Consider the following 13,707-nt stretch of genomic DNA (forward strand, 5'->3'; position numbering starts at 1 on the left):
CAGCCACTCGAATTCATCTCAAAGTCACTCGAATTCATCAGACACCTCAACTCATACATGAAACTTGTCTCCTTCCCTACAGGCATAAAATAAAGTGATGACACTAAAACTGAAACCTTCTTACTGTTTGCCCGCCTACTTCTCCAATTTACATTTTATTACCAAGTAAGTCATATTAAGAACAGAAGCAGTTCCCAGTGGATACAGCCAGTCCTTTAATTTAACTTACACCATATCCTCCTCAATTGTCCTTTTGGTCTGAAAAGTAATTACACGGGCTTTGGCTCTTATTTCAGCAATTCAGAGTTGGTATATCTATACAAACAGACTTAAACATGCTGTGCCACTTGTCTTCCCACAGGCGAGAAATACTGCGCATGCAGATTCTTTCCTTTTGTGCTACCAGGCACAAAAGGGCATGCACAAGCCCCTCGGGTAGCTGGGACCAACCTAGCTCCCAGGCGCCACTCACACATGTCAGCCTGACCCTGTCCTACACACTGCAAGTATGCCAGTCCTCCCTTCAGTGCCTTGCAGGGCTTCGCCAAGTAATTCCTTGTGCAATGCAAGCATTTCTCTGGTACACGGAGAGGTGGTTGGTGCAGTGGGAGAGATTTTTACCAAGTGCAGAGGCAAAGGTAGCCTTTTTAAAACAAAATGTTTGAGCTAGAACACATCATACTTTTGGCCTCAAACTTACTAACATCACAATCACACTGTAAGTAACTTTTCTGTTCATGGATTTCCAAGAGCACTGACAAACTGTTTACAAAGGAGTGCTTCATCCACTGCTGAAACACATATAGCCTCGTGGTGGAAAGCAGCTGCTTACCACCACTGAGAAGCTCTGACCAGCTCAAGGGTCAGAGCTGGAAAACAGACAGGGTTTTTTAGGTAAGAAAGGCAATTGTTCAAACTAAATTGCAACTAGTGGCTAAGATGGCACCAGGCATCACTAAGAAAAATCCTTGATCTGTGTTTTGCAGGGAGAAGTACCAAATAATTCTTTTTGATCATGAAACCTATGATTTTGTAAACCTGCGGAACACATTTAGATTAAAACTCGTATGTCTCTCCAAAAAGAGACATTCAGGTAGAAATACTAGAACTAATTACAATCTCCCTATACAGGAATCGCTGAAGCGTATGTCACAACTCAAATGCTGGTGGATTAGGTTTTAGTTCAACCACCTTTAAAAGCACTATCCCCTCAGAAGCTATGTAATTACAACAGAGTCCTACAAATTGGTAAAATCCTGGCAATATAAAAAGTCAGCATTATTTTTTCGTTAGGAGGTTCAGTGTGAAAAATGTAGGTGCACTGAAGTTACATGGGAATAGTCACTCTCTTCTCTAAAAATCAACCTAAAAATTAAGTATTCTTTGCCCAAATCATTATGCAGCTTAAAAACATTCAAAATGGAAGGTTTTGTTCTTCATTTTGTCTGTCACTAGCCTTCATACCAGCAATTAGAAAAAAAAAATATCTAGAAGTATGTGCACCCACAGATACACATACATTCCCTTCTAAAAAACAGCTAATCAAAATTTGTTAAGTTTAATTTCTTACATCTCACTTGACAAAAACCTACCAGAGAACTAGATTTGGCCCCACCAGTTCATGCCTAAGTGGAATTATTGCACACACGCAGAAAGAAAACCTTAAGCAAACAGCTTCCTTTCCACAACTTTGGTTTTTAGATCTATGACAACATCTAATGCATTTTCTGAGACCAGATGTCAACAGCCTGTCTAGGCGATGTGTAACTTTTTATACAGCAGAACAGGAAAACAAAGGCTCATACATTCAGCTCTGAATTGAAATTCCACATGGAGCTGATCTTTTGAGCATACTTTAAAATCATGTTTTTGCTTTTATTAACCTCAGTAACTGTAAAATGTATTTTAAACATCGCTTCCCTTTGAATTCAACAAAAGACAGCAGTATTTTCTCTCTCCCTCGCTCCTTTTGTTGGTAATCTTACTGCAAAAATGTCTGTGTTGCTTTTTCTCCCCCGCCCCATCCCCTGCCTGTAAAATCGAAGTTGGACAAACACTGCACGGCTGAAGTGACATATTTGAATGGAATTCAGACCAACCAGTTCCTGTTTATGTTTCTGATTTGAGAATGTAGCCTTCTCATTCACTATACATTAGAAACACACCAAGGCCATAAATGGTGTCAGGTTACAGGCAGGCAGGGCCAAGGAGCATTAATCATTACTTTAAGGCAACTGGCAAAAGCAGCAGCTGAGGGAACACTACACCCTTCAGCTCCGCATAAATGGACATTCCAGGGTTTGGCGTGTGTGGGGTTGTTTTTTTTTTTTTTTCCCTTCAGCATCCATTTTATGAATGAAACTTCAGGCTGCACAGAGTCCATTCATATAAAAGCTATGCTCACAGGGCTCAGTCTCTCGGGATCAATCGGTCTTGGGTAAGGCTGATGTGATTGGTTTAAGGCAGGCTTCAGCCTTCCATTACTGATTTAAAATGCAGCCTGTGTCCATTTGACCTGCGTTAATGCACAAAGAGTAAATCCAGACTGCGCTCTCAATCCTCAAATCAAATCATTAGCCAGTGCCACTTACTGTAACTGTAGATTTAGAGGATATTTATCCATTTCTTTGAAAAACAGGGACTGCAGGACAATTTTTCAAATCGTATTGTCTGCTTTGAAAGGAAAAATAGATGTATGGTCTCCTGCCTATATGCTCACATTAACTTGGTGTTCAGGTTTTCCTTTGTTCATGAAGATAATATTACAAAATGAATTCTATGTTAACCACAGATTTCTTTCAGACAGAATTAGTGAATAGGGGAAATCAGCTAGATGGGAAACAAGTGAAAAGTTAAAATTCTGCCTTTCAAAGCAATCTTCTGAAGTCCAGGTTTCCCAAGTTTCCCCCTCAGATGCTATTATTTTCTACTGTCATACCATCCAACAGTAGATTTGTGTTTATGTGCTTTAAGAGCAAGTACAAAGTGCAGTGCAGTTTAACTACCGAACAAAATCCATGCTCATTCACTGAAGCAACCCAGCAAAGACAAGCTCCTGAAACAAGAGGGTGAATTATTTTAAACCACAGAAGTGAGACTCGGGAAAACTGCAAAACCAAAAACAAGGAGGGGAGACTTCTTAAACCTACTGAACTCGAGAGCAAACCCCTATCCCTTGTCCTCTCCTGCCTTTATGCCAGCTAGATTTTCATTGACAACAATTGTACTGCTGTGTAAAAGAATTTCTTTAAGACCATAAGGACATGCAGTTTTGAGATGCATGTACTGAAGCACCATATCCAGGAAAAGGATGGAATCAGTTCTGTTTCACAGAACATTTTATAAAACTATGTTCAAAAATACTGCAAATATTTGCAGCCTGACCAAAAAAGAAAAAAAAAAAAAGGAAAAAAAAAGAAAACCCAGAGAGAATTTGAGGAAAAGATTAAGCAGCTGGAGGATTTATGAAGCTAGATCTCAACGAGTCACACAGACAGACTAAGAGTATACATGCAAACTGTCTACAGAGATTTAGAGGTGGTATATTAATACCAAGGAATTGTTTAGGATGAGTCAAAGAGGTGTAGCTATGAGCAAGGGAATGGACCTGATCAAAGGGAAAATTTAGGCTTATGATCAAGAAATATTTCTTAACTGTGAAGCCTATTAGTCCGTGAAATAATCTCCCAGGGGAATAATTGTAGTAATAATACTTAGCACTCATACAGCGCTTTACGTTTTCAAAGCACTGTATGAAAATTACCCAATATAATTAAAGACAGCAGTAGCAGCACCATGAGTTGTGTCATTTTAAATGCTGCACTGGTCAATGCACTAGAGAATATCCTGGAAAAAGCAAACCTGCACTGACTCTGACTGACAGCTAAGATTTCCTTTTTTTCTTCACACTAGCATCTCCAAATGTCTAAACTTTACCACCATGAGGTACAACAGAATATCCAACTGTTGTTCAAAAAAAGAAAAAAAAAAAAAAAAAAAAAGGAATCTGCAAATAAATATACTTCCAAGAAACAAATTTAATTTTTTTTCCTTGAAATTTTAATTCTATGCATCCTCTTATGCTGTTCTACAAACTCTCAAATTTAAGGACATATCAGCTGATCTCTAGTGAAGAATGTGCTACTAGAGATCTTTTTCCCCGTTAATTTGCATTGATTTGCTTTTCAAAAAACACCACATCAGGTATTTGAAAGGCCTCCTGCTTTTTATTTTGTTCCCAGTCATTAGGTAAATACACATTTATAACATGGATGGTAGAATGCTAACAACATCCTATACCTAAGAGAGCAAACTTAGGAGGCTGAGAAGTGTCATAATTACAACTTCCTGGGCAACCTTGATACAACTCCTTTGTTGCAAATGAATTGATACAGCCTTTTGCCTCTGCACTCTTGTCTCTTGAGTGCACAGGTCAAAACTATTTGGGGGAGGGAGAGCCATTGCAGTAAACAGCTTTGCAGGTGGAGCCCCTGTTTTATTTGTTACAGAGCCTGGAAGTTGTGTACTTAATGAGGCAGAACATTTCAAGAAAGGAAAAGATGACTTCAAGACTAATACAGCTGAATGGTCAATTTTAGGCCCCAATAAAGCCCATTCCAGCCCCAATGAAGTTTTCCAAAGTAGTCACGTCGCATCTGCCAGATTTTTCGTACTATGCATTTCTTATTTTTGCAGTGCTTACACAGGGACCCTAATCTGACGTTCCCATACTTCCCCACCTAGAAATACAAAGGAAGTCCCTAGGAGCTAAGCTTTGAACATATGTAATACATAATGTTCTTTAAAAATTATCTAGTCCTAACCAGGTACCCAAAATAAGGAGGTATATACATCTGATGTGTCTCTCTGCCTCCGCTCATCTCTCTTAACAGAGGGGTAGCTCCTCATCCATTCCAATGTGCCAACACAAGGTATTTATTGCTTTTGAGGCCTCAGGAATTAAAAGGATGAGCAACCCAGAAAGCAAGATATGGAGGCTAATAATTCTGTCTGGATAGTTCATTCTTTAAGTGATGTGACTAGTATCTTGGAAGAAAACTTTGGAAGTGACAGGGACAGAATGTAAATTTTCTATGGTCCATTCAAGCGTATTACTCGTGAGGCTACCCTGAAATGTAACTGTGAGAATAGCCCTGCTAATGCCTCTAACCTGCTCAAGAAAGACTGAATCTATCTAGATTTCAACAGACCAACTCCTGGCAATTGGTAATAAGTACATGCAAGCAACAATTCCTCCTCTACTCATCCCTTAACACCACTGTGTGACAAATTTCAAAGTTCCCAGTCAAAGAAGAGCTTTCCAACCAGAGTAACTATTTCAATTTGGCAAAACAGAATATGAGATTTAAACTTAACAACAATTTAAGATGTCATTTTAAAACTAGACTTTTAATACTTAATATTGATACATGCATACTTTAGCAAATTTGCAAATACACTACATTAGGTAGGGAGGATCAAGCCTGCAAAGATCCTGCTTCAAAATAAAGCCCAGAATAGATGAAGCATCTCAAGTTTGGCCTTTTTTAAATAACTGAATACATGAATTGAATTCTAGAAGTGCTAACTATACAGGAATGCCCACTATTAACCCTTGTAAACAAAGGTCTTGGGACGCCTTCTGGGGTATATTCATTAATGACGCAAAATAGCAAAGCTCTATATGTCCTTGGCTGCATCTTTGTGCTTAAAGTTGCTAGATACAGCATCAAGTACTAAATACATCTGACTGGCAGCCATGAAAAAATCCAAGGCAGAAAATAAGGTCTGATTGATTGAACATGTATGATGCACTGTGACTTCTAGAAGTGTGGATGGATAAGGAAGAGCTTCTACTCTGTTGACATTTTTCTTTTTCCATTATCTCAAACATTCTGCAGTAGAAATTGCATACCTGCAATTACAATTACAACTAATTGATCTGCCATTTCCCATGTCATAATTAATGCCATGTTTTAATAGTTATAATCATTCCATAATAATGCTTTTCATTCACCAGCTTCCCACAAAGTATAAAAGTATAGTGCACAAAAGCAATGAACTTTTACGAGGCTCTTTCAAAAACATCCCAAAAGGAACATCTCGGTGTATTACAATGAACTTTTTAAATATGCTTCTGTATTCTTATCTGAGCTGCAATGAAATACCATGCAAAAAAGACTTTTCACTCTGGCATTCCTCCTTCCCTGAACATCCATAGGTGAAAAATGAAATCAATGATTCAGTGACAAATACATTATGTTTCCTAAGGGGTTATTTAATGTACTCTTAGCAAGGATGGAAAATGATGGTTTCTAGAGAACAGATGGTAACAAGACAAAATATCAACAGACCACAGTTGTTGACTGCAATTTATGGAGTGTACAGATGTGTCAACTTAAATGCAGTGATTCTGAGGCCAATAAAAGTACTTCCTGATACCAACAGATTAATTTTTCATGACCACTGGTTACACAGCTATTACATTTTTAAAAACTAATTATTCATCTACAAAAGAAACAACAATTTTGCTTGAACGTCATTACTATAAAGTAGAATGTTGTTCTTGCTGGCAAAAAAAAAAAAAAGGCATGACAGGATTGGTTACAAGTTTGCACATCTTCCTTTCAGAATAAAATTTCCTTTTTTTTTTTTTCCATAAAGAATATTCCAAAGAAAGATGAACACTAGCAGCCAACTCAGATTTAAAGTAATAGTATGCAATAAGGAGATCCCACTTCCTAGCCAAATATGAAGCATGCTTACAAAAGGGCCTTTTTTCACCCTTTAATTTAGCAGGATGAATAACGGTGCTTGTGAAGGTTGCAAGGGACTGGTAGTGCCTGAAGCTGCAGTCCCCTATTTATTATCCATTGCCACATTAACTATGCAGACAGTCTCTCCCATGCTGCTCTGTAAGACTAAAGATACATGACTGCCAAAGCCACATATCTCAGAACCTTCATCAATGAACGGGTTTAGTTCTAGATCTGATCCTTGTTAATCTGAACTCATTTTCATCTTGTCTTATATTTCAACTTGGCAAAGTATTTCACCCTTGGTCCCCGCCCTGTATAGGCCTAACTCAAATCTACCTAAGGATTGGTTCTTTACTTGTCAAGAGTAAGAAAGGAGAAAAGGCAGCTCTACTTTCCAAATTGCCCTGTTCTAACACAGAGATAAATTCAAAACCAAGGACTTTACAACAGTGATATCACAAAATAGCCCACTAAATAGACAATGTTAAGTTAGCTACAGAAAAGACAATAAAAAAAAATCTCCACTGTATCAAATGGGAAGATAGTTTGTTACGGGCTAAACTGTCAAAGGAGACCTCACCTCAGCCGCCACGTAGCCTTTGGGAAATAAACTGCAAAAGCATCTAACCAGAGGCTAAACCAGCAGGAAAGCACTGCAGGTACTGCAGCACCCAGAAGAGAGAGAGTCAGGCTGAAATCAGACAGGGCCACCCATTCCCCCTGTCCAACTCAGGGTGCACATGTATGAAAGCAATGCACCTTCCTCCAGAAGCATGGTAAGGACTCACTGAAATCCCTCCCTTTCAACACTGCGGCATACACAAAGCAGGACAGAGGCAGAGACTGAAGAGGAGCTGCAGAAATCACTTACACCAGAACTGAAAAATGTGTTTTGATTGTATTTTCTCAGCTCAGTACTGATCAACTGTTTACCCCACCTAGCCCACTACATGCTGTTTTAACCTCAGCTTCTCTCCGTATCACCCTTCCAGTTTCCTCCTCCTCCATCACTAAACTCCTTTTTTGCTTCCCTAATTCTCTCTTTTCCCAAGTACAATATAAATTTTATATTTAAATTGTGTCAAACATTTACAGTGTTATTCCCTTGATTTATGTTTTTATCCTTTCTACCCCTTATCTTTTTATTTTGACCAGAAACTATTGAGAGCAGGCTCTGCCACCACATCCTCTGTTTTGTACTGTTTGTAGAGCACTAAGGCTCCATTCCAGTTGCCCTATAAGCACAATCATAATAAACATTATTAATAGCAACAGCGTATTCTCTACATCAGCAACCTGGCATCACAGATTATGTACCTCCACAAAACACAGCAGTATGCACAAACTGAGAAGCTGACACCAATTTGGCTGATTCTTCTCCCTCATTGGTTTTATAGTTGTATAAACCCCACTTCAGCGGAGTTACTCCTGATTTAAAGTAGTGCAAGCAAGAGGAGAAAGAGTCCTCTATTTCTGGCAGATAAATAAAGAGCTCATAAAATGGAGCACACAAATTCAGAGGTCAGAGATGAGATAGTACAGAACAAGCCCACTCTTAAGCAAAGCTCAGTTTTGCACCCCTGATTTTTTCTTCTCCAGCTTCTTTAACCTGTGCACTGTCTGCACAGAGTTCTGGAAAACAAAATCCTTTGCAGAGCAAGCAACAGCAATGGTGGCACAAGATACGCTGTACTATGTAGCAATCTTACTACTTCATAAGCTATATCAGATATAAATTACTTCAGGAGACTTAGAAGCCAAAAGAGCAAGTTTCAAGTCATACGATCAAAACATCGATAGCCCTAGCTTGGACTTATTTATTTACTATGCAGAAGTAAAGGAGAGTCTCACCTACCTGAATCATATGCAAAATCTCTAGGTTCCTGTTTAATCATCAGAGGAGGGGGGAAATTTTGACTGGCTGCACTGCCAACCATAGCATTGTGTTCATAAACTGGATCGTGGTACTCCTGCTTAAAACCTTGAGGCGGGAAAGGGATGTTTGGCTCAGACATCTGGCGCTGATATATTGGACGTCCTTCCCTTGGCATTGCAGGCAAAGGTGGGAAAGAATTGCAAGGTTCAGAGAGCTGGCGGCGAAATCTAGGACACAAGTTAGAGAGGTCATGTAAAGGACTTGAGCTACATTCCATTTCCCAAAGATCTTCACAGGTCATGATTAGTGGATGTATCACTTTCTCAGCAGCAAACATGTTGCTTATGATAATGCCAAGTGCTCCCATTAGGATCCCTTGCGTTGCAGAACAGTAACAAGCAAAGAAACAAAAAACCCCACCTATTAATACCAGCTCTAAGACCTGTCTCCACCACCATCCTCTTTGCTTTCAGTATCTTCTCTCAACAGAAGAGGCAAACAGGAAATGCACCAGCTTCAAACCAGTAGAAAGACTGACATCCTACCACAGTAATATGAAGGAAGCTTAGGTAGAGTTCTCTGTTCTTTCACAAGTACTCTAATTTACTCTTACCATTCTTACTGTTACACGGAAACCATTCTGACCACAACAAACAAACATTTCAAATAAAGAGTATTGTCTGCTGTAGTATCTGGAATCATTCCAGGGTAAAAGTTCTGTCCTCTCGGGGATAGCGCCATGGGAGATCTACCTGCAAGGCTGGCACTGCTTTCCAGCTCTAATGAGAAGGGAATGTAAGCACCCCAGAAAAAGGAGAGGGTGCAAACTTTTTCTAAGAGAAACAATGCCTAAGAATTCCCCTCCTGGCTTAACTTGTTCCCTTGGTCATTTCTACATGAAGTCATCCATACAAGCCACGCTGCCATTCACTACTCCCAAATGCTCTTCAGTAGGCATAAAATCTGAGAATTCAGCTTTAAATTAACTTCATTTACATGTAACACTACTCGAGAACCTAGGCTTGTTGTTTCTTCCATAAAACATATCTACCTGAACTAAAAGGCCTGAATGTAATTACTTGGTCATCTGCAGGTTCAGAAGCATAGAGAAGAATACAAGGATGTTATTTTCCCACCGTGCCCCGATGAACTGCACAAAGTCTTCCTGTCATCTCCTGCAGATTACCACAGTAGTGGTAACCACCACTGTAGTAATAATACTGTGCCTGCACTAATCCACAGCAGATGCAACGTTCTTGCAACAAACTGCTTACTAGTCCTGTTGTCACTCATCATGAACAAGACACACTTTTTAAAAAAGAAAAAAAAAAAAGAAACCTGTGCCTTTCTCTGTAAGTTTCTCACTGTCACACTCAGAAAAATGAAGAACTAAACATTCTTCAGCTTCCTGTACTTTGGATCTGAACTGACTTTGGTTCACACAAGCAAAAGCAGACATCCTCTTGGAGAAAACTGGGTGAGTGAAGAAGAATGCAAGGGTTTGATTGCACAGGCAATACAATCCTTGACTATCAACTCATATGTAGTACATGTTTCTGAAACAATTTAAACTCCACTAACATCTGTCATAATACTGCTGTGAACTTGGTCTGACAAATATTTACCATCATAGCTTAATTACAAGTACTGTGGGAGCTACAGAGATAGAAACTATTACAGTGTAGTAGTGGAGACAAAATGAATTTTTTTAATGATGCTGTAAATATTATATTTTGCAGTAGAAAGAGTACTGCACTGTAACATTGGGTTTTGCAATTCCACCTACACCTGCAGAAAATAAACTTAGAAACTCAAATGTATTATGAAACAGTTAGGCTGACTGGCACTGCATTCATTTCCCTCTTTTCCTTTTTTCATTAGCCAAAAAAAGAAGCAGAAATTATCATTAAGAACTGTCAAGGAGTGAATCAGAAAATTGCAACTTGAAGTTAAAATAAGAAACAGGCTCACTCACAAAGCCTCAAAGGAAGTTAATAATACTTGTTGTACTGGAAGCTTTGTATGGAATCAAGCCATTTGTTTATACAAGTGGATTTGATTCCTGTTGGTACTTGTTAGGACCACTTATCGTTCATATATTCATGCCCTGTATGAAGATGTATGGGCTGTATGTTCTAGATACTAACGCTATCTTATGCCACCAATGCATATTCCAAAGAAATATGCCTTGAGTTATAGATTTATATATGAACTCACGTAGGTAGGTCATTTGTTTAAGTAACATTTTCTGAATACACTCATTGTAGTAGCATACCACCTTATAAATCAGGAAGATCTGAAGTTCACAAAAATATGAAGTACACATTCGCTTCAAACAACTGGAAGTGAGAAGATTCAAAACAAATAAGAAAATGGGGAAAAATATCTTCCACTACAACTGTACCTTTCTTTAAAAAAAAAGAGAAAAATGAGATTTTTTGGCCTGAGTCAGCTATTTTGGACTTCACTAGAACACATGATGTTCTATCACGGAAGGGAAGCATTAGTGCAAAATGCCCTGAAGAACATAAATATCAAAGACGGAGGGGGGAAGGGGAATCGTATAAAGAGCCTACAAAGCTTGTGCAGAGCAAGTGTTACAGGCATAGAAAAATATACTACGGTGTATGCAAATCTCTATAAATACTCAAATTAGGGCTGACATACAGCTTCAGTACTCTACAAGTTGCTCTAAATCAAAAGATTTTTTCATCTGAAAAATCTTATTACTGCTCTCTGCACAGAAGCCATTTAGCTTCTGGAGATTTCAGCCTCCTGACAACTTGACTTTGGTGTATATACAAAAACACATTTATCTACCATCCTGTAATCAAAACCGCTGCTTGGCTTCCCTGGGGCCTGCATGGTTAGACCACAGTCCACGGAGGGAGAAAAGACGGGGGACTATGGCAGCTGAAGGGGCCAATTCAGTGTTTCCTCACCACCCGGCGGGCTTATAGAGAACCCTGGGTGATATTTAAAACTATCTTAGCAGAGCACAAAACAGCAATATAAACCTTAGCAACCCCCTTCAGAAGTGATCTGCACAAATCCCTGGAGATAATAGCCCTTATTAGAGCAGAAGCATGCAAATTGCACTCCCAACAACTGTGATTTTCTTTTCAGGTGCTTCTTAATTTGCTAATGTTTAAGCACTAAGTTGAGTTTCTGAACATATATGTCTTTTTACATACAGCTGAAATTTTAAATGCTCAGGGCAATCACACAACACAGCAGACAGGTTCATGCAATAAAGGTTAGGATAGATAGAATTCCACAAACAAGTGTTTGGTCTCAAAAATCAGTGAAATCCACTGAGCATATCTGTTGCAAAACTGAACTAAGAAAGATAGTCAGTTGTCTGGGGATTTCTAACATACCAAAACAAAACAGGGTGACTTAAGGATAGTTTAAGCTTTAATTCTAGTCTCTAGCTCTTGTGGCTTTTACTCAGACTAATGTTATTTAAGCACAGTTTATGTTGGCATCTTAGTTTGTTTGAAATGTTATATTTTAAAAGGGGTTGGAAAAATTATGCACCCTTCCAAAGAATATTCTGAAGCAATAACACCATAACATGGCCACTTATCTCTTAGATAGGTGAATTGCTTAGCAAGAGGCCAGATATTTATAGCCAGGATCATGCCTGCTAGTGACTTCATTACCTCATAGGGCTTACTAGCCTCAAGTGAATCACAGAATCATAGAATAGCCCAGGTTGGAAGGGACCCTGAAAGACCATCTGGTCCAACCTTTCATGGGAAAGGGAGCCTAGATGAAGTTATCATCTAGCACCCTGCAATCACCCTCAGAAGACAGAAGCAGCAGGTCATTAAAACTCTGTTGCTGCCAATATGAACTCCTACTGAAGTCCACCAAGTTGGGTGCCAGCCTTTCATAAAACGCAGATACTTCTGACACTTTGAACCTTGCCGGCTTTCACCTTGGTCCCCCAACCCAAAAGGGAATAGTTCTGGGCAGGAAGCCAGTGCTACCCTATATAAGAGACTTGCAACCACAACTGAAATGCTTTCTGCATGGGTCCCTCACGTGTTTTGTATTTTACCTGTGGTCCATAGGGAAGCTGTTGTCTTGAATGGACTGGGATGGAGGGAGATGGGTAGGGAAAACCCGGTCAGGTTTAGGAGTCTGAGCTGAGTTTGGGGAGGCATGGTGCAGCGGTGACACAGGCGTGCTGGATGGCGTCGGTGGGTTGGAGGGCCTCATTCCCACTTGTGGCTTCTGATCATAGGCACTATCAGTAAGGCAAGAGGAAAGAAGGTCAGGTTATTTTCTCTGGGGGGAAAAAAAAAAAAGTAGCATCTACATCCAGAAAAAAAACCTCTAAGTGTTACATTTATAAGCTTTTTATTATAGTCACATTATTAGCCAGTTTGGGGCAGAGGAATTATCTACTTTACATTGCGAAAAGCACAGAAAAAATCATGTTAGCGGCAAGTGGTTCAACACAGCATTTTCTTCTCTGGGGCACAGAAATGTATTTTTAAAGGATTCAGTCTTACAGTGACATTCTAACAGCAGTTATACAAAATACATAAAAGTAGAAGCACCTGGACTAGAGCACAAAGAGCCAGCAGTGCCTGTCAAGACTCTTTTTAGAGCTTGCACAAACCACAAAGTGAGACAGTAAAACAATACAGCTAGAGGGAAGGGATCTGACCCAGAAAAACAATGGTATGTTGGCTTAGCTACCCACACTAGGATGTCAGCAGCCTCTCCCAACAGTTCTCCCCTCCTCCCCCCCCGCCTCTCAAAAATAAAGTGCTGGTCCTGCAAACACATAGATGCTATTTTCAAAGGTGTCCCAAATCAGGAAAGACATGAGCACACTTTGATCATCCCTCTTTCTAAACAGGAAAAATGCAGACATTAGGCAGATAGTAAGCACGAACTTGCATACTTTCCTGTCAGGTCCCCTAGCACCCATCAAATCCACCAATGTATGCATTTGATTTTTGAAATCAAAAATCACTCCTCTATGACTGGCCGGTCTTCCCCCCCCCCCCCCCCCTCCCCTCCAAAACCCCCCCCACCCACACGACAACCACATAC

At 39.6% G+C, this 13,707-nt stretch overlaps 1 protein-coding gene across 1 annotated transcript in view; it reads right to left on the minus strand.

Annotated features, from left to right (window-relative positions):
* The window catches only part of ETV1 (ETS variant 1), a 69,151-nt gene that overhangs the window by 17,471 nt on the left and 37,973 nt on the right, over positions 1-13,707 (minus strand). The window contains exons 6-7 of the mRNA XM_009281034.2: positions 12,701-12,889; positions 8,614-8,861 (exon numbers count right to left, since the gene is read on the minus strand). Coding sequence (XP_009279309.1) covers positions 8,614-8,861; positions 12,701-12,889 — 437 coding nt within the window. The remainder of the gene's footprint in view (positions 1-8,613; positions 8,862-12,700; positions 12,890-13,707) is intronic.

The sequence above is a fragment of the Aptenodytes forsteri genome, unplaced genomic scaffold (genome assembly GCF_000699145.1).
Source record: "Aptenodytes forsteri isolate BGI_AS27 unplaced genomic scaffold, ASM69914v1 Scaffold292, whole genome shotgun sequence".
In the NCBI taxonomy this organism is placed as follows: domain Eukaryota; kingdom Metazoa; phylum Chordata; class Aves; order Sphenisciformes; family Spheniscidae; genus Aptenodytes; species Aptenodytes forsteri.